Source organism: Ambystoma mexicanum, chromosome 13 (assembly GCF_040938575.1).
Source record: "Ambystoma mexicanum isolate Mex_15411 chromosome 13, UKY_AmexF1_1, whole genome shotgun sequence".
Taxonomy (NCBI): domain Eukaryota; kingdom Metazoa; phylum Chordata; class Amphibia; order Caudata; family Ambystomatidae; genus Ambystoma; species Ambystoma mexicanum.
The window spans coordinates 519815599-519843310 of record NC_090938.1 but is presented as its reverse complement, the minus strand read 5'-3'; the positions used below and the strand labels follow the sequence as shown (position 1 = coordinate 519843310).

At 45.7% G+C, this 27712-nt stretch overlaps 1 protein-coding gene and 1 pseudogene across 5 annotated transcripts in view; one reads left to right on the top strand and one right to left on the bottom strand.

Moving 5' to 3' along the window:
• Nucleotides 1–27712, bottom strand: part of NBR1 (NBR1 autophagy cargo receptor) — a 1466631-nt gene that overhangs the window by 843391 nt on the left and 595528 nt on the right. For all 5 annotated transcript variants that reach the window (XM_069634202.1, XM_069634206.1, XM_069634204.1 and 2 more), the window contains exon 11: nt 6575–6734. In XM_069634202.1, the coding sequence (XP_069490303.1) occupies nt 6575–6734 (160 nt within the window). The remainder of the gene's footprint in view (nt 1–6574; nt 6735–27712) is intronic.
• LOC138522116 (N-alpha-acetyltransferase 50-like) lies at nt 19300–25903 on the top strand (annotated as a pseudogene).

Below are 27712 nucleotides of genomic sequence, written 5' to 3'. Positions count from 1 at the left end.
CCGAGGAGGCAGGGAGATTCTGGGCCCTGAGGTCGCCACCACTGGTGTAGCCTCCACAGGCTGAGCCAGGGCCGCCGCGACCGTTTCGATAGAGGGCTTGGTCGGATGGATCAAGGCCTTCACCACCTTAGGTGCGCTCACCGCCTTATCCTTGAGGGAGGGGGCACTGCCACGCTCCTCCTCTGCCTTAGAGCTCGACCGGGGCCTCTCCAGGAGCTTCGCCGGGTGCTCGGCCTTCCTCTTACCCGACCCAGAGCGTTGGCTCGTGGTTGATGGTGCCGGGGAGGGTGCGCCCTGCCTGACGCCCGTAGAGCCCGACCGTTCGGCGCTCCCGGTGCCAGCGGACTCGCGGTGCTTAGCCTTATGTTGGGCCCCCGTCGCCGGGGCGCCCTCAAAGGTCTTAGAAGGCCGCTCGGATTTCCTCTTCTTCTCGCCGGACGGGCTCTTACCCTCCAGCCAGTTGGCGAGACGTTGATGGCGGTCCTTCATGGTCCGTTCCGACATGTTGCCGCAAAACGCACAGTCCTTCTCCACGTGCGTCTTGTCCTCATGAAGGCAGTAAAGGCAGAAAGAGTGTTCGTCCTCCTTAAAGACGTTCTGCAGCTGGCATCCAGGGCAGACCCTGAACAGCTTTCCGGGCGTCGAGCTTCCCTTCTCCTGGGCCATCTCCGAGACCGGGCCTGAGAAGCTTCTGGAGTCCTCCGAAGTGTAGCTCGACGAAATCTTCACCCTTGAGGGGCGCAGGCGAATCCGACACGGGTCCCCGTTGATCGGATGTAGGATAGGTGGAGCTTGAGGCTCTTTTGACCGAAAATATCGAAGTTTTTGTGAAAAAGCGCGAAAAATAGCACTAACGCTCGAGAGCAATAGCACGAGGATCCCAACACATGAACGTGCGGTAAAAATCTGAAGATGGCTGCCAGAGGCGGGGCTTAGGTAGAGGGCAGTCATTGGCTGTGGTCAGTATGACGCAGAGACCAGTGATTGGTTACTACTACGAAAGACAGATCAGAAACGAAACTGATACTGGTTTTTTCTTTACCGAGGATTCCCAGCCTGACGACGGGGAATATTCATGAGCATGTGAATCCATGCCAGACCCCATGCTGGAGAATGGGAGAGTTTCGGGCCTCATCTTCAGGCAACTTCTCTGATGTAAAGTCATGAGTTAAGACACGGGAGGTGTAACAATAGTCCATGACTGTACAGGGAGGGCAAGATGGATCAGAGCAATGAAAGGGGGAACACCATATCTCACCTTCAGGCACTCTCTCCCGAGCCTCCAAGGACCCCATGCCCAGGTGATCCTCCCTCTCTTGTCCGTCCCCCGGGTTGGGATCCAAGAGCGATGGCCCTCTCCTGGCCACCTGAACAAAGGATCCTCAGGGCCTACCTGTGATAACGCCCTCCGGTTTCTCACACCGAGCAGTCAGGATGGATCGTCGGCGGGCAGGATCAGGCGTCGAACAGTCGTTGAGTAATCGAAGGTAAGCGAATCGCAGAGGAACAGGAAAACAGCATTGTAAAACTCTTACGAGCTCCGTAGGACCTCGACGTGTGAGGGATATTGGGTACACTACACGTCACGGATAGTGTTACAGTCCCGTCCATGTCGACGTCCCTTTTCAATCTTTGGAAAGAAGATGCAATACTCTGCGATTACCACCAGATGTCAGACTACATGTGCAGCGATTCTAAGCAGATTCACAAGCATCAGAACAAACATTATCACACTCCTTCCATGGCACCTGCTGGTTTATCTTCCAAACGCATGCTCTTCCCTTCCCACTGTCCAGTGTCTTAACACCATTCTCTCTTACTGCACAGTTATGAGGCAAGCAGCCTTACAGAGAGTTCAGGCACTATGGGAGCAACCAATATAACAGTATGTTGTCACCTTCCCTCTCCAGTCGCATCCTTCACTCTCCATTTTGCCAACAATACACGCATCTTTTGATTTCTCTTTTTCTAGCGTCAGCAGCTTGCTACTAGAGATGAATATATTTTCCATTGTTCTCAATTTAAGCAATGCATAAAGACTTCACACATGTATCAACAAAGCAGCAATTTAAAAAAAAAACATTCAAAAACGTTCATTTTTTATCTTGTTTGGAAATGTTTTCAACAAGACCAGTTCAAGAGTGGCCCAGATATCTGCTCCAACAGCTTCTTCGTTTACCCGGATTATATATATCCCACGTATCCCTGTGCATAGCACCCTCTGGTGCAGCTGCAGATCACTTTTCTCCTCCCACAAATTAAATTCTTGCTTGCAATCCACAAACGATTTGATGTGGCCTTTTATGGAAAAGTTGAGAAAGCTCACAGCTCTCCCTTTCCCTATCTCATAAAGTACCTATTCCCATTTGTCAGGGAGAAGTTAGGATTAGCAATTATCAATGTACAAGGACCAGGAAATGTTGTTAGGCTTGTTCTACAGCCATCCCCATCCCATTTATCTTGAAGTATTTTCATAATGTGCTTCTGATAAAAAGCAGGAGGTACAGAAAGGCAGGGGAGCCCTAGAATAAAACATATAAGTATGTTAGCAATACTAACTGCCATATGCCATTACCATTTATTAGATGAATGCGTTTGCCATTCAACAATCTCGCTCAGCTCAGAAGCCAGGCAGTAATCCAGAATGTCCAGACATTCCAACCTAGATTTAACTACCATGTTACTGGGTACCTTTGCCCTTTTGTCTCCCCAACTAGATACACATATCCTTTTGAAGTGAATCCATTACAGTTTGGTATTATGGGCACACAAAGAATAGAAATAAGATTCCAGGAAGGACAGACATTTTATAACTGCCAACGATTTGTTTGAGCACCATCTGTGCATGATTTGCGCTTGAGATCACAAAAAACGGGAACCAGAGGTTCTGCTAGAAATAAACAAAAGGAACTAAGAATAGATATACCTGGATATTAAACGGGTGGAGTGTTGCAAGTATGAAGGAGGTGGAGGAGGTGGAGTGTTGCAATTGAAGATCCTCTTTTGGTATTCCAGAGTCCATGACTTCCGACTTAGTAAAATTAATCATAAAGCCAGAGACCACACTAACTAATATTAAAACAACAACAGCAGCGAGCAAATAATGTCAGATGATATGGAAGCAAGTATGACATCAGTAAATATTCACTCATTATGAGCACCAAACCGGACAAAGCCTGGCTCTCGGAAGATATCCGTAAACTGAAAAAGGCCAAGAACACATCTCTGAAACTATGAGTAAAAACCAAGCTCCCTCATGATAAGGTCACCTTTTCTGTTACCGCCAAAGCCTCCAAAGTTGTAATCTGCGAGGCAAAACAATTGTATTTTGACCAAAGTATCTCTGGGGCTACTTCCAACTCTAGGGAACTGTTCAGAATCCTTAAAGAGCTGGTGAATCCCTGCCCAACTCAGATAACCAAAGACGGTAGTTGGTGCACAAGTATTCAGAATGCCCTCATCAGTAAGCTGACACGCATACAGTAGGATATTGAAACAAACATTATTCCAGATGTAACCCATAAAGGAGTATCGGCCCTGGTGTGGACCACACGTCTGTCTACTAAACTTACATTAAAATTTCAGTTAGTGAACAAGGAGCAAATGACAGAAAATCAAACAACTCAAACACACAAACTGTAAGGGGGATCCCTGCTCAGCTCTCACTGTAAAAGCTTTTGTCCCTCAATTGATTTCGTTAATCACCAAATTTATAAATGCATAATTTTCAGAGAACCATGTTCCACCCTGTATCCAAAAAGCTTGCGTCTCACCACGGATCAAAAAACCCTCTCTAGACCCCAATGTGCCAGGCAATTATCAGCCTATTACAAATTTGCCCTACCTGTGGAAAATCCTCGATAATATAGCTCATGTACAAATAGAGGATTTCCTGTCTAAAGATTCTTGGAGAAAAACAATCAGGTTTGAGGTGTGCACATAGAACAGAATCCATCTTACTTGACCTAACTAAGAACATCTTTAAATCCTTTCAGTTACGACATTGCTCGTTTCCCTAGACTTGTCCGCCGCATTTGATCTAGTGGATCACTCACTTACCAATCGTCTGCATCATGTGTCCTCCTTCACTCCATCAGCTGCGGCTTGGATAAAATCCTTCCTCTCAGATCTCAAGGCCAAAGTCTTTTTCAAAGACGTCATGGCTGAAGAGGTCTCAGTGACCTTTGGGGTACCACAGGAATCGTGTGCATCACCCACATTGTTTAACATATTTATGTTACCACTGTTCGAACATCTGGATAGGGAAGGCATTGTGTATGCTAATTATGCTGATGATACTCAATACCTGATCCCCGTTACGGGGAACTTCCATGTTGATCAACTTACCATCAATGCTATCTAAGGCCAGTTCCAAACCTGGATGTGTGTCAAAGGACTGGCACTGAACGGCACCAAGACTGAGCTTATGATCATGGGCAGCTCAGCAGAGCTCGAGAAGCTTGGCCCAGAATACCAAAATGTTAATATCGCAGGCTGCAGTGTATTCACCAAAACTAAAATCAAAACGCTGGAAGTCACCCTGGATCAAAATCTTAACATGAAAGCACAAATAAGGAGTCCGGTTTCAAGTACCTCCTACCACCTCAAACTACTTGTCCAGCTTAGACCATTTCTCCACCCTGCCAACTGTGCTACCATTGTACATGCCATAATAGGAGCTAAACTTGATTATTGTTCAAGCCTCCTGATGGGCGTTGCTAAGAGTGAAGTAATGAGACTGCAGGTTGTCCAGAACAATGCCATTCACATTGTAGAGGGCCTCTGCAGATTGGACCATGTGTCTGCAGCTCGTAAAGCTCTACACTGGGTCCTGATCAGCAGTAGAATCTCTTTTAGAGTCGAGTGCATTATACACAAGTGCCTGTATGGAGTGAGACCAAAGTACCTGACCAATTGCATGTCCTGGCTTCCGGCACACAGAGTGCTAAGATCCAATAATTGTCAGGAAACACCCCTACAAGAAATTGTCTTTATGGCACTGATGGAAGAAAGCGCGTTCATGCTGTATGCTACTTCAACCAAGATGGCGGAAGACTGTTCCTTCAGATTGTACTGAACGACGTGGTCCAGTTGTTCCACAAGATGGCACTCAGCGGACGCCGGTAGCAATGGTAGAGGAGTCCCGGCTCATAAGGAGCATTGAAACGGTAAGCGGATGCGTCGCTTCTTATTCTTGCTAGCATTGATGCTTGTTAATTGATTCTAGTGTTTTCTCTCCTCTCCTTGATACCGGAGCCTGTGTTACTCAGTGCTCTCTCTGGTTCCCCTCTCTCTCTCTTTCGACATTGGTTGGAGACCGTGCCGCTCCAGTAGCTCCCAGCCTATAGGTCTCCCTCTTTTTCAACCCTTTGGCATTCCCCAGTTTTCCTCCCTTTTCTTCACGCACGCTCTCTCCTTTCTCCCGGGCTCTCCAGCCTTCGCTCTGCAGCATTCTTGGTCCGCTTCCAGTTGCTCCAGCTCCGAAGACTGCTATTCCTCCACCTCATCTCATGCTTTGGAAGCCAATTCACTGGCGCACATTGAAGCTTCTGCTACTCCAGAATCATCACACATCAAGGGATTTTTCTGCCCCACAATGTTTTTTCCCTTGCTGGCATCCCAAAGGGCTCTCTTGACTTCTGTGCCAATCGAGTCTTGAAGGTCCTCTGGGATGTCAGCGCAATCTTCGGCGACTTATTAACCTGAAGACAAGGTCATTGCCTGCTACATTACAATAATGCCTGCCTTCTAGACACTGTTTGGGCAAACGGTCTATTGTTGCCCAAAGAGCCTTCTCTTACGGAGCACCCAAAATGTGGCATGCCTTAACACCGGACCTGAGAACTTGCACCTGCATCCCTGCTTTCAAATGTTGATTAAAAACAATCCTGTTTAAGTAATCCCACACGCTCCCGGGCTCTACCTCAATATACATGTATGTTATGTCATGTCCAGGCCCCCCCTATGTCTACGCGCTCTTGTCCTTGCGCCATAGAAATAAAAATAAAATCTCGCATTCATTATCACCTCATTTTATTTTCTGTATACTTGGGGTGGCCCTATGGCGGCTGCTAAAGGCCTCATATTGACTGCAAAGTTTAAAGGGGATAGGGGGCACCCCTGTCAACTACCGCGAAGATGATGCAATGTTTGGAATATCCATGCACCCTTATTCTAGCAACCAGAGACTGATAACTGGCCAGGTGATAACATTTGGACCAGCTTGTTTTTGCACAAAAATCAATCTGAGGAACCGCAAAATACGCCCCAATCAAATGCCTTCTCAACACCTAAGAAGGAGAGAATGATCAATGGTTGCTTACTATGTTGGTTTAAGTTTTAATGACAGCTTATCATTTTTACTAGCTATACATTTAATTTTTGGCCTTGTAATACTTACATTTTGGCAGGTGTTCTTAAAAAAAAAGTGAATTTCTGCCTGAGGCCTGTTTCATAACCTAATTTGCCACTATTCTGGATTACACATTTGACAGGTATGAGCAAAGAAAACATGCACAAGTCAAACTGCACAGCAATAGGTTGAAAAATGAAGGTGTATCACAAAAGCTGGTACCTTTGTATCGCAACTCCATTTCACATTGCCTGTGTTCTTCATCCTCCAGTGTTTGATGAATTTAGTTCCTGGTTGCAGATGAGTCCCATCTGGTAAATTCTCATCCACAAACACTGCACTCAGAGTGGGGACAACTGCTGTGCAGGGCTGCATGGGTATTCTAAGCAAAGTAAAGGATTTAAAAGAAAACCATGTACTGGGCTATACCAGAATATCATTGTGTGCACACAAATATAAAAACAATATGAGCAAGTAACCTTTGATTCACACATTTTGTGTTGCACAAGAGACTACAGATTGTAAACTAAGCAGGAGGGCTCAGTCTAATTTATCAATGCCATCAATTATAAAACATGCCCATACCAAACCCCAAAAGGGGGCTGAATGGATGGGGAAGAGTACTGTATATGTTCGTTGTCTCCATTTACTCAGAGAAAACAAAACTATAATTTCTATAAAAGGTGTTCTTAAATACTTGAATAGAAACCTGAAAAAAACAAAGCAGGAATTCATAATACAATATAATCAATCCCAAATGTGTTTGAAAATAAAACTATTTTTTAAAATCTAAAGGTAGAGTACCTAAGCGAAAAAGAGGCTTACATGATGAAATGGGAAAAGGACATAGGCAGAGACAGTGAACCCGAAGAGTGGAGCTGCATCTGGGACCGAACGCACAAAAGCTCTAGGTGTATAACTAACAAAGGGGCATTGTCATAAATCACCAAAGTATCAACTGAAAAGGATACAGTAACCAAAAAAGGATACAATTTGGTAGGGCTTATCCGGATCTTATCTTCACACGACTTGATTGAAGACAGGTCAAATTAGACCTTCCAAATGATACAACTCTCTGACTGAATAAAACAGGCAGAGAGATGGATCTCTGGAAAGGGCGTGGGAATTGTACAGGAGGTATGCCTAAAATAGATAAGTATCATAAAACACTGTCCCAAGTTAAATACTAAGAAACACGGAATTGTGATTAATTCAGACACTGACCTTAAGGCTAAACTGAAGAATTCCAGGACAATATCTTGAAGAGTCCCAAGAGTTGAACAAACGACAAAGGAAGGGAAGATTAGTAAGGGAGACTTATCCCGAACGGCACGAGGCTCTCGCTAGATACCGGGTTGGTGCACCACAGGATAGCGTCCAATGTACTGTGCACATTCACCTTCCAATAGTTCATGAAATACTTCCTTTCCCACAAAGAACAAAATAAGAATCTCACCTGTTGACTGTCACAGGTAGCAAAAGTTCGAAGTAGTTCAGAAAAACACGTGCAGGATTGCACGCGACAGCATACACGCAGCCAAGCCAGCCGCGCCTGTAGACCGCGTTTCCGCGTGAAGAATTAGACACGCGAACAGGATTCACGCAGCCCTGGACAGCCGCGCTAGCAGGCAGCGTCCGCGTGGAGATTTGGCACGTGAACTGGATTCACACAGCTCAGGACAGCCGCGCTTACAGACAGCGTCCGCGTGGAGATTTGGCACGCGAACAAGATTCACGCAGCTCAGGACAGCCGCGCTTTGCAGACAGCGCCCGCGTGGAGGTTTGGCACGCGAACTGGATTCATGCAGCTCAGGACAGCCGCGCTTGCAGACAGCGTCCGCGTGGAAATTTGGCACGCGAACAGGATTCACGCAGCTCAGGACAGCCGCACTTGCAGACAGCGTCCGCGTGGAGATTTGGCACGCGAACTGGATTCACACAGCTCAGGACAGCCGCGCTTGCAGACAGCGTCCGTGTGGAGATTTGACATGCGAACAGGATTCACGCAGCTCAGGACAGCCGCGCTTGCAGACAGCGTCTGTGTGGAGTTTTGGCACGCGAACAGGATACACGCAGCCCAGGAATTAGTGTGTGGAGGAAAACAAGCTCAAATTAGGCCAAAGAAGTTTGCTGAAAGAAATGCGAGAACGCAGGTCCGGAGTTCAGCTATAAACGCCAAAATTGACTTAATCAGAAGCAGCGAATGGAGTTTCCACGCTGCTTATGTACGCATTGCCGTGATACACGTGACAGACCTAAGTCACGTGAAAATTAACGACATGAAAAATGCAGACGTCGTTTTCCGGGCAATGTATCGAACAACCTCCGTTTTGAGTAAAAAGGTCTACTGGTTCTATGGGCGTAACTCATCTTGTATGGAGAAGTTGTTCCTGGTCCAGGGGTATGTCCGGCAGGCATGACAGGCATTTGAAGTATGCTATAGGTGGTACCGAACGCCTGAGATACTCAATAAATGTAACCCCACTATTCCCCTGCACTGCTTGAGAGGTTGCTCTAACACGGGCACACTATTCCACATCCTATGGCCATGCCCCAAAGCCGCCCTATTCTGGAAAAAGGTTCTGGAACAAATAAAATTGATCACGGGCCTCACGATCCCATGTGACCCAGGAATCGTCCTATTGGGAGCAACGGGCGAGGGCCAGTTCCCACTAACAGGCCAGATGGCAGATCTATGCTCGCATCTTCTAACGGCTGCAAAGATTTCAATAGCCAGATTTTGGAAAAATCCCGACGGCCCAGCAATCCCAATGTGGTGGTCCAAGTGTTGGGACATAGTAGCGGCAGAAAAAATGACAGCCCTCCGTTTTGGTAACGAGAACAAGTTCTACCAGACCTGGGCCCCATTTCTGGTCTACACGCAGCAGTTCCCCAGAGGGGTAAGAAATCCCCCCCACCCTTCGATGGATGGAGAAACTAGAGTAAAAGAACTGACCAGAGAGTGCAAAGCGGAACCTGGAATCCCTGGGGGGAAACTGCAAGTGCCAGTGTTCCCCTTGTAAAGCACTCCAAGAATGACACATGCCAATTTGAACCATAGACTGGACTGCTAAATTCAGACTTCTGTGATCATATAAGATAGGTTAGCCTACTCCTTTGCATACTTCATGTGCACTATGGTGTACAGAGGAATCGTCTCTGTAGATATGGGCTACACTCTCTCTCAAATATTTTGCAAACTGGCATCTCCTTGATGTGTATTTCCAATGGAACAGGTATTTGTGTGCCCTCATGCACATGCCACAAGACTACTCATCAAAACAATGGTACTTTCTCTTTTTGTATGATTTATTGTGTTATGGTTCAAAAGGAACATTTCACATACAAAGAATCGAGACGTTAAAACATCATAATCACATAGAAATTCATAGTGCATCTCATTAATATAAAATTAAAACTTCAGTATCAAAACAGTATTAAGAATTGATCAAAAGGCTACAAATCATTCTGTTACATTGGAAAGGTTCTTAGTCTCATTAAGTTCCCAATTCCATCACTTGACCATAAAATGCACATTAAAACCTAGAATTTTTGAGTCGCATTTAATATTACCCAATTTTCCGTTAATCATTCCCAGGGCCTACTTGTTCTCCACATCAATAGCTTTAGGAAAGATAACACTTAGAAATCTAACAGCTAAAGATGAGGATGCATGCATCCCTGCTTGCAATTTAAGCCACCAATTGTCACAGGTCATAACTGTACTCTTAAGATATCGCTCAAAGTGCAATTGCCTAAGATGAAGCAGGCCCGTACATTCTACCACAATATGCTTCAAGGTTTTAATTTGAGACAAAACTTTGCAGAAGCGACACATTCTAAGACTTCATGGCAAACCGCACTGTGCGCCCAAAATCTCATGTGTGTACTAAATTGAGGCGGAAGCAGAGGAATTGTGCTCTCATTGCAACATTAGGGAATCTCCTAAGATAGTATGGAATGTTATTAAGAGCTTTCACCTCCATAAAATGTGACAGAATAGTTTGCACTTCCTACACTCATCAGTATTGATCCAATTCTCTCACCACAACTGAGCCTTAGAACCTCTTGGTTCCCCTCAAGGATTTCATTAGTTAAATCAAGCTTCATCTAACTTTTCACACAATACTCAACCCACATATTTATAGTCGTGTCTGTCCTACCTGTCATTACCTTATTAACCAACTCAAACCTGGTACTACCTTTTCCTGTAAAGGGATAAGATTTTCCAGTTTACCGTAGCTGCTAAGGATAAGAGACCCCGCTCCCACCGCCTAGCAGCCGCAGGAACACCTGGAGGTAACTTGAGCACTGTCCTCCAAAACAACCCCTGCAATAGCCTCTGGGGAATATTAGTGGCAGGAAGCAAAACCTTAGCACCATACATCAACATAGGTACAACATTACCCTTCGAAAATGTGACTCAAAGGAATGGCCGAAAAGCCTCAATTTCCTATCTATAATCATTGCACGTGGAGCTAAACTCATCACCTTTAATTCAATTTCCTTCTGCAATTGGTAGAAATCTTTTGATTCGCTTCCGTTTAAACCAATTTCATACTCTGTCCAAAACCAAAAATTGGAACAGAGTACCAACAATAAACTGTTCAATTTCATGTCGTTTTTGCGAGGATGACGAAATTGATGAAACACTCAAACATATGGTCATCTACTATCCTTTTTTTCATCACTTCGGAACAAAATGTTTGATCTTAATGTTCAGAACCAAACTGGAAATTATATGGAATCACTTTGGAATCGTTGCATGAGTAGTTCTAGCCTCTCCTTTAATCTGAAATTAATCGAATTACTGTCAAGTATTGAAACAAACAAATGAATTTTCTATGCGTTTATTGTGAATAGGGAAAAAACAAATCAGAATTGGTAATATTCTGCTGTACAGAAATGTGACCTTTTATAAGCTGTATGTTCTTTTTAAATTGTTTAAATGTTGTAATATGGTCGTTACTTTGCTCATTTGTTTGTACTTTTTTGTGATTGTAAAGGTTTGTACAAACCAAACACAATAAAAAAAAAAATAAACTCATCACCTTTTGTTTTAAAGCAGTTATTGTCACAGAACTTGCACTCTGCACCAAGGTAAAGACTAGGTAGGTAAACGTTGGAACCACATCCAAAGAACCTGTGTTTAAATACCATTTAAAATTCCTCGGTGCGCTTCTTTCTGGTAGAGCATACAACCATTACCTTACATTTACCCATATTAATCAGATCATCTGAATGCTCTTAATTTTGCAATTCCGACAACTGTCTTTGATGCCTGATCAATCGGAACAAGGCCATCTGCATAAAGGAGTCTCTCACATGGACATGTCGCCAGTCAGGGAGGGAAGGCTCAAGCATGCAGTAATTAATCACCTACATCTGAAATGAATGGATTAAAAAGGATCAGGGCTAAAATACACCCCTGTTTCAATCCCTGTTCCGTTCAAATCTGCTTCGACAGTCTTCACGCCGATTCAATCTGACGCGCATAGAGGTATTCGTGTGGATGACTTTAATGATCTCAACCAGGTAGATAGGACAGCCCCGTTTCAGTAGTTTTGACCATAGCAAAGATTGATTTATGCTGTCAAAGGCAAGGGCAAAATCCACAAATGCCAGATAGAACGCAGCACCCTTCCAGAGAGCCTTCACATTCAAATAGTTTATTAAAAAACGATTAAGGGACGTGCCTACACCAGTTACAAATACGGTCTGCAAAATATCCAATTTCCCACTATTGGAAGCCAATAATACAACTGATCTTGCACTAAGGAGGTAAAAAATTTACTTTGGGCATCCAACACCACCATTGGTCTATAATTTCTCGGGTTAAGCCTGTCTCCCTTTTTATAAATAGGGACAACAATAGATGTTTTCCATGATAGGGGGAGACGTCTTTCGTTAACCATCTGCTTAAAAATAACAAAAAATATATTGGCCCATAAGCTAGGGAGGTTAACGTATCCTTAGACAGGCCATCTAGGCCAGGGGCACAGGACGTCCTGCTACTACTAATGAGGTGGTAAACATCTTTATCTCAAATAGCAAGTACCAAGGAGGAGAACATTGAATTATCAGCTTATAATCACATTTGCCACTTGGAGTATATCTGTTAAAGAGATGCTGTTCCTTATCAACTTCTTTAATAGAACTTAGTTTACAGGTATGTGTTAATATGCCATACAGAACCATGCTGTCAGGAGCAAACACTGCACCGCTGGGGATTAGGCCTGTGAATGAGGCCTCTAGGCCCAGAACGATTAGCCTTACTGTCCATCTTGCAACCCTTGGGGGCCACTGTTTGTTTCAAGGAGTCTGGAGTCCCCACAAGTCCTCAATGAGTTATCTTAAATCATCAACTGCCCCCTTTTCTAATTTGATTGAGCATCTGGGAATATACTTGGGTTTTTTTGTGTGCATTTAATTGAGGATTTATTTTTGTTTTAATTGTAAACTTTTATGGCTTTCCGCTGAAACAAAGTTCTGTGATGATGGTATATCTGCTCAAAATTATTTACCCAGACGTTTTTGCAATTGGATTAGTCTGGGCAGATAGTTTTGAGTCTCACAAGTTATTAATAATTCTCCAAATATCGTCCGAATTCTGTGAATACAAGGCAGCCGACATGGCTTCAGCGCCACATTAATATAATTATGATTGCTCTTTTATAACGGCCTTAATACCAGAGAATGCTTTCTAAGCACAGGAGTGGGATTCGAACCTGTGTTGCGCTGTGATTTCTTGCTTCCTAACAAACGCGTTGTCCCTGAGCTATACCCCCTCATAAACAATCTCTAGATCCCCAAAGCCAGTTTGTATCACTTTGTTTATACTTCCTGGCTTCTATGTATTTTGAAAGCGAGGACATTTTCCCCAGGGACCTTTTATTTGCGCCTAGCATTGATTTCTGAAACTGAATCTGCCTACAATAGACATGCTTCCTTTTAGAATACACCTTACCGGATCTAGATATATATTAGTAAAGTTGAACCAAAACGTACGAATAATTGTCAAAAGAAAGAGAATATAACAGCCCCTTGTTCACAACTGTATCCTCCATATAACTATTATATTTCTGACTCTTTCCTCCATTCCAGCGTAATCTATTGCCCCCATTATTAAATTCCAATTAAGAGACAATTATAATCAGAGGAACTCTGGGGATGTATACCCCAATCCACTTACAAAATTGCATGGTCACTGGAGTCAGAATATTTAATCTGAAATCTTAAGCATTTGTGAAAGATTTCCTCTGAGGGATAGATATAATCAATAAAGAAACTTTGCCTACAACGCAACCATTTAGGTCTAGCAGGAATAACCCCATCAAAACAGCCCTTTAATTTTTGGAGACCCCAAATATGCATGAGATCAGCCAATGCCGTTTGTATTGTTCACAAGTATTGCTTTCCCTAACCTGTGCATACTGTGACAAATCCAGGGAATCTGTCCCTACTCTCCAAGGCGGGGAGCCACCCTCTTTGGGACTAGGGAGGTGACCTTGCTAAGCTTAACACCCCATAGGGTACAGGGCAAGTGGGTTCCCACTAGTGTGACTCCCCGTTGGTGAACAAGGAATCCCCATAAGGGGAATTTATTCATCCTCCCTCATGTGAAAAACCCCATGTGCTTGTTGGCTATATGGGGATTGAGCAGTATAGCTATACCTGTGATCCTTTATAAATGCGGGTGTGGTTTCTGACCCTTGTATCTGACACTCATCACAAGAAACAGTGAATCAATGGAACTGCCAATCTCGTTTCAGCTTGAACTTTAAAAACAAAGCAGGACAAGGCCGCAGAGTTGAGCGGCACAGGTTTGCAGGAGACGCTGCCCGGTTTTCTACGTAACACGTTGGTTACGTCCACACTACCGAGCCTAAAAAAATCAAAGGTTCGGACCCTCTGCGGCAAGGCTCTCACAGCATAAGACAACAGTGTTGAGCACCGCAGGTGTTTGGCGACAAAGGGGTCTGCGACGTAGACTGAGTGCGGATGATTCACCCTCCTGTTTGCGGCCGCCAGGAAAGAAGGGGGAGTTTGCTTGCTGCCCTGCACTTCCTAGCCCTCTTCTCGCACCCTCTAAGCCTGCCTGTACACTTGCGCCCCAACCACCTCCACCCTCGCTTCGTGCACACCTTGCCTCCTCACCTGCGTGGCCCCTTGGCACTCCTCCCTTCTGCTGCCGGCTGCCTCCGCATGTGCTGCACGGCCCCTGACTCATAAAAGAAGGTGTTTTGTGCACTTACCTGATGCAGACCATGCTGCAAGATTCAGGCCTCCCTGAGACCTGAAAGGGACTATTTTTTCATTGGGACTATTTTGCCACTCGGGCGTGGCCAGGGAAGGATACTTACCTGGAACTACTTTGGGGGCTATTTAAGCCACGCCCAGACAGTAGCTCACGCTTCGCGTTGTTCTGCATCCAAGCAGCTGAATGCTCACCGTGTCTGCTCCTGCATCTGGTCTCCAGCCACGCCCCCCTCGATCCTGGAAAACCTGTAAGGAAAGAAGAGAAGAGAAAGGTGAAAACCAAGAATTTTATCAAACTTCTTACCTGCATCCGGAACCTTCACGCCAGCGTTCCTGAGAAAAGACTCATTTAAAAGCACTGCGTTGCTCGGTGCAGCGCCGCGCTTCACTCACCTGTCCTCGGGAGTTCTTCTGGCTCCACCGTGACTGTCTGCACCGGTCGCCACATCTCTGCGCCTAGGGGAGAGAAGAAGAGACAAAAGGTGAGCAGAAGGAACATATGAGGAAAGCCTAATTTTCCGCCATAACACTTACCGGTCTTCTGTTGGCGGATCATTCATCATTTCGGGTCAGCGCCGCTACGTTGGCAGGTACCGCACCCCGACCCCTATGGGGAAAGGACAAAAGACATTACTGGAGGAATATAAAGACATTAAGAGGGATCGCCCCCATCGCTAACTCACCTGAGTTTACCATTGGCAAGTCAATCCCTCAACGCATCGCCTTCATTCTGCACCTGAAATAAAGGACAGATCACCAGTGAAGTAACTGGACAAACACGCGCCCCTGCACCAGAAGCAGGATGGAGAGTTCATCCTTTCAAACCATAAGGTGAGCTTCAACCGGGGATTTTGGAGGAAGTTAGAGAAGAACGAAGGGGGTAAGGGGGGAGCAAGCACACTATTCTGCAGACTGTTAATCCCCTTTCTCTTCTGAGAAGGATATTCCTACGGGCCAGACAAGCAAGATTTAAGGGTCCTGTTCAGTCGGTGTTCCGAGTTCTGTGCATCACGCTCGAAGAGGCCACAGCAACCCAGACTAGACCAGCGCCTCCGTGGGAGTCAGGTGCGTGTTACAGCCCTCTGCACGGCCCTGGCTTCTCATTTCATCTCTAAAACCCATGACATCCTGTCCTCTCTCTCACCCTCTCCCCTCCTCCCTGTACTCACTCCCTTCCTGGGCAAACTCCTGGAAAAGCTGTCCATCTCCCAGCTTACTCTTCATACTGAATCTGTTGGTTGTCTCCACGACCATCAGTCTGGCTTCAGAGCAGCCAGAAGCACAGAAACTGCCCTCCTGAACAACCGTGAAGACCTGCTCTTCAACCTCGATTCTAATACTCCCTCTGTCCTCATCTTACTCGATCTCTCTTCTGCCTTTGACACGGTCAACCATGCCATCCTGCTCAACCGGCTCTGTGATAACCTGGGTATCACCAATCAGGCCCTGGCCTGGCTGACCTCTTTTCTCTCTGATCGACTCTCCCAGGTCCAACTAGGGTCCTTCCTCTCCTCGATCTCTCTCTCTACCTCTGGTGTTCCCCAGGGGTCTAAACTCTCTCCTAGGCTGTTCGAATAGCTGGCACCCCTTGCCCACCGGATTGCCGCTCTCTGCCCCAACCTTCAGTGCTATTCAGATGACACTCAGCTTATTTGCAGGCTCCCTTCTGCCACCTCTTCTCCTTCTCGCACCGCTGTGTCTGGAGTGGTGTTCCGCTAACGATCTCTGTCTTAATGCCAGTAAAACGGAGATTCTTCTCATCAGCACATCTGCTTACCCCTTTCCTGTCACTCTGGCCGGCCTCCCTTGGCCCTCTTCCTGCTCCCACCTTTGAGGCTAAGAACCTCTGGGTCATCTTCGACACCACACTCTCCTTTTCTCCTCATATCTCCAAGTAGTCACACTACCAGAAGCTCACTGTCTGAGAGCTAGGGTTCTCTCTAGGCTGGACTACTGCAACAGCCTCTTTCTAAATCTGTCCGCTTCTACTCTCCGCCCTCTGCAACTCATCCAGAACAGGACTGCAAGACTTGTCCTTGGACTCTCCAGCACTGAAATCTCTGCACTGGCTCCCAGTGGCTGCAAGGATTAAGTTCAAGACTGGGGCCTCAATACCTTCAACTCTCTCTTTGTAAATATCTTCCTACTAGAGCACTTTGCTCCTCCAACTCCCTCAGGGTCAGTCGCTTCCCCAAGCAACGTGTTGGTGGTAGATCTCCTGGAACAGCCTCCCTGCCTCTCTGAAACTTGAGAACCATCTCCGGTTCCGGAAGCACCTCAAGACTTTCCTCTTTGCTTCTGCCTTCTCGCTTCCTCTCCCCTGCCGAATTCCTGGCAGAAATTGCACTGGTCACCTGGCTACCCTCTGATCTCGGGCTCAGGTCCCCTTCCCGCCAGTTGCACACCTGCACTGCCCCCTGGCAACCCTTGCACTTGCGTCTGTATCTGTAAACCCTATAGTCCCCCTACCTTCACTTTGGTAACCTGCTGTCTGCACTTACCCTTGCACTTGCACCAGTTGGCCGCACTTCTTTATTGTTTGATCTGATATACTGCACTGCCCCCTCCCTTTTCCCCACGCCTATCCCCTGCACTTGGGCGATCTCAATGTCACCTGGCCTAGTGAGATTGTTGTCTCTGTCTTCCCTTTGTTCTCCCTCCCTTGCCTCATCGCGCCTTGAAACACTTGTGTATCGGCGCATTATAAATGCCATATCATATCAAGAGCAACATCAGGGATATATATATCCCAGCATCAATATATATCGCAATCCAGTTCCTCTTTCTGATCAAAATGTTTTGGGAGATCTGGAACTGCTACTGGATTGGATTGCACACGCCTCAGAGATTACCACTATTTTCATAGCTGGTGACCTAAATTTACGATGCACTTCTTCCAATAATTCTGACACAAACATGAGTGCGAGTGCACAAAGATGGCTGAGACTTATGATAGAACGCCACTTTTTGATGCTCAATGGAGCGTTTGATAAAGATATGCCCCCTAGAAGCACATGGAGTCAAGGCAGAAGTGAATCTGTTATAGATTACATCTACACTGATCGGTACAGCTTTAGCCAAATAAAGGAATTTGAAGTTATACCTCAGGCTTTTAGTGATCATGAGTTATTAAGCGCAAAATGCATTATGAACGACTGTAAAATAGATTTTAGAAGTAAAAGGTATCAGGTGCACCTCAATGTCAATACAGCGCCTTCCCGCTTTCGCTGGAACGCTCAATCTTTACTTGACTGTAAACATACTATGTGGCCTGGAGAACCTTATACTTCTAAATTACAATTATTTCTGCATTGCCCAAACGCCATCTCTCAAAACAACTTTAGACCAAGTCACTTGTTTGATGCAGAAGTTTAAAGAGAACTACATAGGATGAAGAGATTAGCCCTTAAATTGCCAAGTCTGACTTGCTATGATGTAATAAAGTTGTTGAAATGTAAGTATGAAAACTGAATAAGGTCACACAAAGCAATTCTTTACGAACAAAATGGTGAAGCCATGCTAAGAGCAATATACTCCAAAAATACAGCAGAAATTTGGTCTCTTTTACGAGTGGCGACACACTCAACACAATTAGCGGTCCAGATCAATGGATTTGCACAACATGATTGGGCCTCACACTTATCTGAGTTGTACAAATTGCCAGTGGGTTCCTTGACAGGGACCTTTTCTATGTCAAACCGCTACTCTGACCTTAAAATTGTGGAAGAAGAAATACTCTTTAATATTACGCAGTGCAGTAGCTCTAGAGCCCCAGCGCATGACGGCTTGAGCAACTAGATGTTTAAGCAATATCCTAACATCTGGTCTCAGATTCTTTATGATTTATTTCAAGAGAGTTTAACAACTAATTGTCTCCCCGATTCTTGGAGATAGTCAGTGGTGGTACCAATCTTAAAGAAGGGCGAATGGTCCTGTCCGTCCAACTACAGACTGATCGCCCTTCTTGATGCCCCTGGCAATCTGTTTTCTAGATGTATATTGAGAGACTTTAATTTATGGACCAATGAATATGCTCAGCGGGATTTGTTCCCAACAGGCTTTGTTAGGGGAATGGGCAGGGCGATTAATCTCTTTACCATCAAATCAATTATTTCATATCATAACTCACTGAAACAGACAATTTATTTAGTCTTTGTTGACCTAAAGGCGGCGTTTGACTCTTGTCTCTCGAGACTTATTATTTGAGAAATAATAAGTAGCTGGATGTCTCGAGTACTTGGTTCATTTTATTAAAGATCTGCACACCAAGACCAAAGTACAAATTAGATTGGACCTGAATGGTGCCTTATCAGCTCCAATTGACACCACCAGAGGGCTGAGGCAGGGATGTATTCTTGCCTCAGCCTGCTTCAATTTTTTTATATCGGACATCCAAAGAGCTTTCCATTGGGATACTGACAGATGCGCCCAAGCTTGCGTCTAGGTTGATTTCAGCAGTCCTTTACGCAGATGACCTTGTATTACTGTCCAAGACTCCACAAGGAGTACAACGGTCACTAAATGCCTTTGCAAATTATATGCAGAGCAACTTTCTCACTATTAACCTGGAAAAGACCAAGATCATGATCTGTCATTCAAAAGGTACTCGCTATAAGAGAAACTTAAAGTTGTTGTTCCAGGGGAAAGAATTATAACAAGTAAATCAATATACATATTTGGGAGTGACCATGTCAGCACGTCTTGATGATGGGGCTCACTATGAAATTTTGGACATCAAACTCAGTAACTTGATTTCACAAGCTGTCATAATTCAGACTAAATTTTTAAAATTTTCCATGTCTCCTGCCCTCAACTTTTACTTGCAAAAAGCAACACCAATACTCCTTTATGGTTCAGAAACTAAAAAAAGTAACTTCAGCGTATATTTGGAACAAATTAGAATCTAAATACTGGAGGTGCCTAATGCAGCTTCTTAATTGTGTTCCTGGATCAGTAATGGGGTATGAGTTGGGAATTATTTCCTTATATACAAGATACTTGTGGCAGGTTATGGCACTTTTCAGAAAGTGTGTTGTCGCCTATAACTCTAATTTTCTCAAAGGCATTTTGTCCAAACATATGTTCAAATCGGATGCCGTGTTTATGCGAAGATGGAGATCGGTTGTGTTACAGGCTCTCGTGGACGCTGACATTTCTTTGGATCTTCTGATTCAAAATCCTGTGCAAGCAAAAACGAAAGTTTTTCAATATGATTGGCTACAGACAAGAAACCAATACTTAAGTTATCGTGACTATGAAGCTCAACCGTTTGGCCGTAAAAATTATAGTGCGCCTGAGCCTTATCTGCGCCGCTCTCCGTCTCAACATCAAAATGATTTTATGTGTGTGAGACTGAATCTATGGTTAACTAAAGAAATTCCCTTTTCACCAGAACAAAATGTAATTTTCCCCATTTAAATGACATGTGGGCCTTTGTCTCCACCCTCCGGTGCCACACCTCAGTCCCCTTTAACGCGTCGTCTAGATTAAATTGCCTAACAACGTTGCTTACTAAGGGGGGAGGATGGAGGGATGTATGGAGGGAAGGGGATTATGGACTAGGAGTACGTTAGGGTGAGTAACTTATAATTAATCCAACATCCTGTCCCTTTCGTCCATACTGTATGTGCGATTACCACTGATTGAGGTCCCAGGGAGGAGAGACATTGCGACCCCTAAGAACAGGTTCCACAGGACTGCTTGCCCGAAGGCCGCGTCTGATCTTGCACTGTCGTCTACGCAATCATGCTTGCAGAAAGCTGAGGGAGTAGCCCAGGTGGCAGCCCTGCTTATTGTTTGCCATGGCACATGGAAGGTGACCGCTGTTGCTTTGTCCCTGACTGCATGCATGTTGGTATGGAGCCTCCAAATGCTGTCCCTTTTAGGACACTTGAATGGTCGTGACCATCCACCTAGCTATTGAGGCCTTTGATGCCGGACAACCTGGTTTTAAACCACCGAAGGGGACGAACAAACCATCTGACTTGCGGATGCCCTTTGTCCTATCCACATAGCATTTTAGGGCTCTTCTGACATCGGGATAGTGTAACACGTTTTCCCTCTTCTCCTTTGTATTCAGGAAGAAAGTTGGAAGGACAATTTCCTCATTGAGGTGAAAAGAAGACACCACCTTTGGGAGAAACGAGGGGTGGGTACGGAGTACCATCTTGTCATGATGGAACGTGGTATAAGGTTCTGATGCCACTAGTGCCCGAATCTTGCTGATCCTGCGAGCCTATGTAAGGCCTACCAGCAGCAACTTCTTGATTGTGACCAATTTGACGTTGACGGACGCCATGGGCTCGAATGGCTTATGTGCCATGGTGCCCAGAATCACATCGAGGTCCCAGACCGGGTGAGGACATCCGATAGGTGGGTATAATCTTGTTAGTCCCGCCAGATGCCTCTTGACCACAGGGTTGGATGTGGAGAACGAGTCGCTGCCCGAGTTCTTGTAGGTCCCTATGGCCGCTATGTATGTACAGCATGTGTCGACCTGAACGCCCGACTGACAGGTGTGCCAAGAACGAAAGCACCTTATCCAGTGTGCACGTCAATGGGTCTACACCTCTTTCCTTGGCCCAGAAGCAGAACCTGGTCCATTTGCTACCGTATTGATTTCTGGTGGAGACGCTTCTTGCCTTCTGGATAACCTCCAGGTTGTCCCGAGAGGCGTGAAGGTGCTTCAGAGTTATGAGCTCTGGCTGCTAGGGATAATTTCTCTGGGGACTGGTGCACTAGCCCCCGAGATAGGAGCAGAGTTGTCCCAACTGGGAAAGGCACCGGGGGCTGATCCGAGAGCTGTATGAGGTCCAAGAACCATGGTCTGGCCGGCCACTGTGGCACTATCAGAATTAACCTCAGTTGAGAAGCCTCTCTGATCTTGCAGATTACTTTTTGGATTGGAGGAGGAGGAGGAGGGAATGCGCAAGCCCACATCCCGCTGATCTGGAGTTGCAAGGTGTCCCCCATCGAGCCTGTGCCCTGTCCCATCCAGGAAGCAAACTGACGGCATCCCCCGTTGTGCTTTGTGACAAATAGGTCTATGTGTGGCTTCCCCACCTGCTGCTGATCTCCTGTAGTTCAGCTGCCACTCGTAGATGTCTACTCCCAGCCTGCTGAGTCTGTCCACCTCCAGGTTGGACTCCCCTGGAAGGTGGATAGCGGAAAGCCATATGTTATGGGCGATTTCCCATTCTCATATGTCGATTGTGAGCCTGCACAGGGGAGGCGATCTGGTACCCCCCCACCCACCTATTTGTTGATGTACTACATGCAGGTAGAGATGGTGTCCCGATCTGGGGGAGGGGAGGAGAGAAGGGGGGGATTTGAGGGATGAGAAGGCAGATGCCTTGTGATACCACTGAGAGGATGCGTGGGTCCGCGAATAGTGCCCGCCAGGACTGAATGTAAATAGCAATCCTGCCCCACCCACCCCCCACCGAACTGTGGACCTTGATGATCCCGTTCATTGCTTCTTTCCCTTCGAGGCATGGCCTGGGAGGGGGACTGGAAGAAGCCCTTGTGCAAAGGGTTTCGCTGTTTGTGCCTGTGCTGGCTGGGGGACCTGTCAGGCTGCCTAACTCTCCGATCCTGGAAGCACCTGAAGCCGCTGAACGTGCAACCCCTATCAGCCCGGGATTTCCCCTGCCCGAAGGTCTTGGATACTGGCTTTGCAAGTATAGCCAAGGACTTGGCTGTGTAAGGAAGGCATAGTATCAAACAGTGAATACAGACGCAAGTGATCACAGTTCAAGGGTTTTTTATTGAACTTCAATGGGTTGGTTAAACACCTATCTAATGCTAAATCTCTAAGGATGGGAGAAACCTACGACCATCAAATATTAACACAGTCCTAGTGGAGTCTATGTCAAAATAAAAGGGCCTATACTAATAAACCTATTGCCAATCCTTACTTCTAAATACAAAATGTGTGGGACAAGAAATTAGGCAAAAGAAAAGGATAGTTGAACAGTTGGCTTCCCTTCCCCACATTTTCAGCACGGGATAAGGCAGCACGTTTGAGCTTCATACAAACTCTGGCTTCTTGGCCACAAGGAGACCGTTCAAAGCAAAGGTATCGGCGCTTTCTGCCAAAGTCTCTCTCCCAATGACAGTCTCTTATTGCAGAGGGCCTAACATAAACAAACACCAAAGTACATTTCTTATCAGGATTTTCACATTCACAGGTTCGCAATTGGTCTACCTCATTCGGGCTCAGACCACAGATCCCCCTCGTTTGGGCAAGATCCCATTTAGTTCAAGATTGGTCTCTGTTAGGCAGAATCCTGTGCAGTTCCCTTAGGGAGCACTACACAAGATTAGGACTACAGGCGAGAGCAATAAATCCCCTTTTGGTATCAGTCCGTACCACAAAGATTTAGTTGGTAGCTGTGGCTGAGCAGTCAGACTTATTTCAAAAGGGAGATGAGCAGTATTCAGGGTTTACACAATAGGCATACAGTACTATGGCACAAGGAAACACTGACCCAAGCTTTGTATTAAAAAGTAGATATACAGTTATTTTATACACTTCTAATAAAACACATCTATCACAGTTGTCAAGCAAGTTAAATTAGATCAAGGAAAAATATACACACTCCCTATAGAAATTGTAGACCAAGTGAACCAGAGTGAAAACCGAGCAAAACGGCACAGTGAAAACTACACATAAGGGTTGCACTAACAATTTCTCACAAGGGAGGGAAAACACAAGTTATTCAGAAATACTTTCTTATACACCCTAGCAACACGTACCATCAGTTTGTGAACCAGTTCAGCAAGACAGTGCATCAGTAAAGGCAATACTTAAAATGAAAACTGAGCAAAATGGCATTTCACAAGGTTATGCAATGGGAAGGAAAGAGTAGTTATAAGAAAGGGTTGCACCACACAGTTCGAATAGAGAATCAATCTCGAGAAGGCAGATCTAACAAATGTAGCCAGAGTCAGTAGGCCTGTGCCAGAGTCAGTGGTACAGGGCAAGGGCCCAGGAGCAAAATGTTCTTGTAGCTGCAGTCAAGTTTTTGGTTAACGATGTTGAAAAGATGGATGCAGAGGGCGAAAGACAATGTTAAGAGAGAGGGAAGGCCAACCCAACAGGTAGGTAAAGGATTTAAAACACCTTTAGTGCTACCGCAAAGAAAGGGCGGCCTGGCGGAACAATGTACCTTAAAATGAAGAAGTGGCTCCTGCGGTGGCGGTTGTTCCTGGTAGTTCCTGTAGTTCGGGTGATCCAGCAGAGGAAGAGAGGCTCTCGTCATGGAGGAAGGTTGGAGTTACTGCACTACCGAGGGATGAAACCAGCCACGGTGCTGCCCAACGAATAAAAGGTACGCTCCTTTAAATCACGGTCCGGGTGGACTAGTGCCTGGCCATCCGGCCACCGAGTACAGGGTACTGACGATTCAACCACGGCAGGTCCAGGAAGGCGATTGGCAAACTGGTTGGCCCCACCAGCTCAAGGGAAGAAGGCTCTTGCAGATGAAGATCTCCCCTCGTCGTGTGGAGAAAAGTGGTGCGACGCTGCAGCAGGGCTTCACCGGTGGTTCAGTCGTTGCAGATGTCTTTGGCTTCTCTCCTCTTCGGCTTCTTAGTTCCAGTGGCGACGTCTTGCTCTTCCAGTCCTCAGGACCCTGCTTTTATGCAAAAAGATCCTCATTCATACAGCCTAGCTGTCACTCACACAGTGGAGTGGTCATCTTGGCGGGAGACCCTCCAGCCTATCAGGATAGAGTGCGACATGGGTTGCGGAGGCAACCCTATCCAGGGGTCCTACTGCCCCTCTCACAAAATGGACCCACCCCAGACTCAGTGGCGCCGGAAGTAGGGCTTCTGGGCAGAAGCCTGCCAAACGGACGAACAAAGGATCCCCGACCTGGGTTAGGAGTGTAGAGAAAGACACGAGAAAAAAGTTATATTAAAGTTCTGGCAATAAAAACCTACCAGAGCAAAGTTAATATATAAATGCACCGGCGGTATGTTAGAGGCTGTCAGAAAAAGTGGTAGCCTCGTAAAATGGGAAAATCCCATAGGAAAATATTCGCGGTCAAATATTTATGGTAGTAACCACTGCCACCAGCCAGAAACTTTTCAGAGAGGTACTCTACGGTACCCTGTCGAAAATGAACATAGGGGAAAAACTATTAACCTCTTCCAGTACCTCCATAGTAAGATGGGTTGTACTGGTTTAGTTCATAAAAATTGACTAGTAAAGTCAATGGGGACTTTATATGCCCTGAGAGACAGTAGTCAGTCCCAGGGTATGGAGTCTATGTTTGGGGGTCGCTACGACGCCCCTGTGTCACTGCACTGAGGGTGCTGTATAACACATGTGCATAAAGATGGTTCCTACGGGGTTGAGAAAGATCTCATAGGCATTAAACACAAAAATAGCCTGGAACACACATAGCACAAATGCCTAAGAGTGGGAATAAGAGTCTCACTCTTAGCAGGTAAAAAGAAACAAACCCTTCAAATCCAGATGTGGTGGGAGAGCACGGGGGAGGAGGCCTCAGCCCACAGCAATATCCCCCGTACCCCAAGCTGCACACCCTGCGCCCCTTAACACGGCGGGAGTCTAGTGCCTTCTGGAAGTTTCCCTGAGGGCCCAGCGCCATTAAGGGTAGCCGAATCGAGCTGGGGGATGTCACGCCACACAACATCAAGCAACTGAAGAGACTAAACCAGGTCATTTTTCCAGTCAGTTACAACGACAAATTCTACAAGGATGTTCTGGAGGTTGGGGAGCTGGCAAAACTTGCATATTTCAATGACATTTCAGTGGGCGCTGTGTGCTGTCGGGTGGATCACTCCCAGAATCAGAAGAGGCTCTACATTACGACACTTGGTTGCCTTGCACCATACCGCAGGCTAGGCATAGGAACAAAAATGTTGAATCATGTCTTAAACATCTGTTAAAAAGACGGTACCTTTGACAACATTTATCTTCACGTCCAGATAAGCAACGAGTCCCCGATCTACTTCTACAGAAAGTTTGGTTTTGAGATAATTGAGACCAAGAAAAACTATTGCAAGAAGATAGAGCCAGCAGATGCCCATGTGCTACAGAAAAACCTCAAGAGCACTTCCCTTGCCCAGAATGCAGGTGTGCAGAAGACTGATAATTAAAAAATCCTATTTAATGAGTGAACACTTTTGCACTTGCTTGTTGCCAAATAAGAGGCTCATCAAAAGCAGATTTTTCCACCTCCCTTTCTTAAATATACAATTCTAATATGCCTTTGCTGACCCCCACACAATTGAAATATTTTACTGTGGACTGTAAACTCACTTTCTGTTTTGGTTTTATTTTTAAACATGCTTTGGGTCTTCTTGGCAAAGGGGTGTGTGCGTTTGCTTTGGTTTTGGAATGGGGATGGCCCCAAACATTTCTTTAGATATCAATTGGGAGAATGGGTCAAGAGTTTTTTTTTTTCTGCTTTCACATTGAAGGGCAAAACTTAGACATATATCTATCTATTTATAAAAAGATGAAAGAATAACTATCCAGTTCTTTGGTTCACACATCCATGGGTTTTTCCAAGCAAGAGAATGGACTTTGCTATGCACTCCACACCTCCATCTGAGCATGTCGGCAAGACTTAATTTTAACAGTTTCAAGTTGAATATTAAACAATTTTAAACATTGCAAAAAAAAAAACAAAAAAAAACCCCTTCAAATCCAGCAAAGCTGCTGGGGGACTCTATAGGTAAGGGAAATTAGCCATAGAATGAGAATTCTCCCTAACAGTCTCCCTCGGACCATGGATCTCCCTCGTTCGGACTCTGATCCCTTTGTATCAAAAACCGAAGACTTTCGAATGTGCAATGGGATTTGCTTAAACTGTCGCAGGACCACTTCGATTCACAGTTCAATTCTTATTCTTTACTTTAGTTTCTGCCACTTCGTAGTTGAATATGTTACAGAAACCTTTGATTGAGCACACTCGTGATGTCGGACTCAAATATTGTATCTTCTTTCCTAGAGTTCAAATATCCATCAGCTGTTAGGCTGTCCTGGCGTCTTTCATCACGCGTGTTCAGCAATCTTTATCCTTGCTCTTTATATACAATGCTGCCGCTTGCAACCTTGATTTCAACACAGACCGGTCTTGCATCGGTTTCCCCAACTCACCGACTGTGTTGATCTTTCTTTGATCGTGGAGCAAAGGATGGTACCACGGCGGCTGCTGCTTCTCTCCTACTCCATCAACCATGCAGAAGAGTCCTGGGTATTTCCGACACACAATACAGGAGTCTTCCCACTTGTTTCTCGGCCTTATGTTCTGAAATCCAAAGGTGTATAGAAAGTAACAGCTTTCCGCAGGAAAGTCAATGGTATCTCCCTCCATGAGCACACTTTATGGTTTGCCGCCTTTAGTCCCTTGTTCAGCTACCGTCTCAAAACTGCTGCTCCTTCATGTGCATCGCCTCGCTCAGAGGGTGCTCTCGTGTTCCGCCTTTTATGAGTGTGAGGACGTTTTATGCAATTCAGCTGTAAATTGTTGCCACTAATTGCCCGACCTTGCCCGACCATAGCAGTGGTTCATGTCAGGTACACGGCTCAGGTGTGAGAGTTTTCTCCCAGAGCAGCTATCCGTGTAAAAGTGTTTGTGCAGGAAAAGGTGGGGGGGTGGGGGGGTTCTTGAATTTCCATATATCCTACTGGTTGGATGGGGTAAAGGTGTTGCAGGGAAGAAAGGAATAAACTTGTCTCGCTATTAGGTGTTCCACTCCCACTCTCCAGAGACCCCTCACCCAGGTGATCCTCCCACACTAGTCAACCCCCAGGGTCTGGATCCAAAGGAAACGGCCGTGCCCTGGCCACCTGAGAAAGAGTCACCCAGGGACTAGCGGTTGAGACACCTTCTTGTCTCTCACAGCTGTCTGGGAATTATTATTTTTCTTGTCCAACTCCTCATCAGTGGACAAGTGGAACAGGTCCCCTCCTTCAAAAGGGAGGTTGAGGATGCTGTCTTGCATATCAGGATTGAACCTGGTGGCCTTGACCCACGCCGTCCTCATATCTGTGGTCACGCAGATGGCTCTACAGGCCGTGTCAATATGAACCACAGAGGACTCAATTAAGTCCTGTGCCAC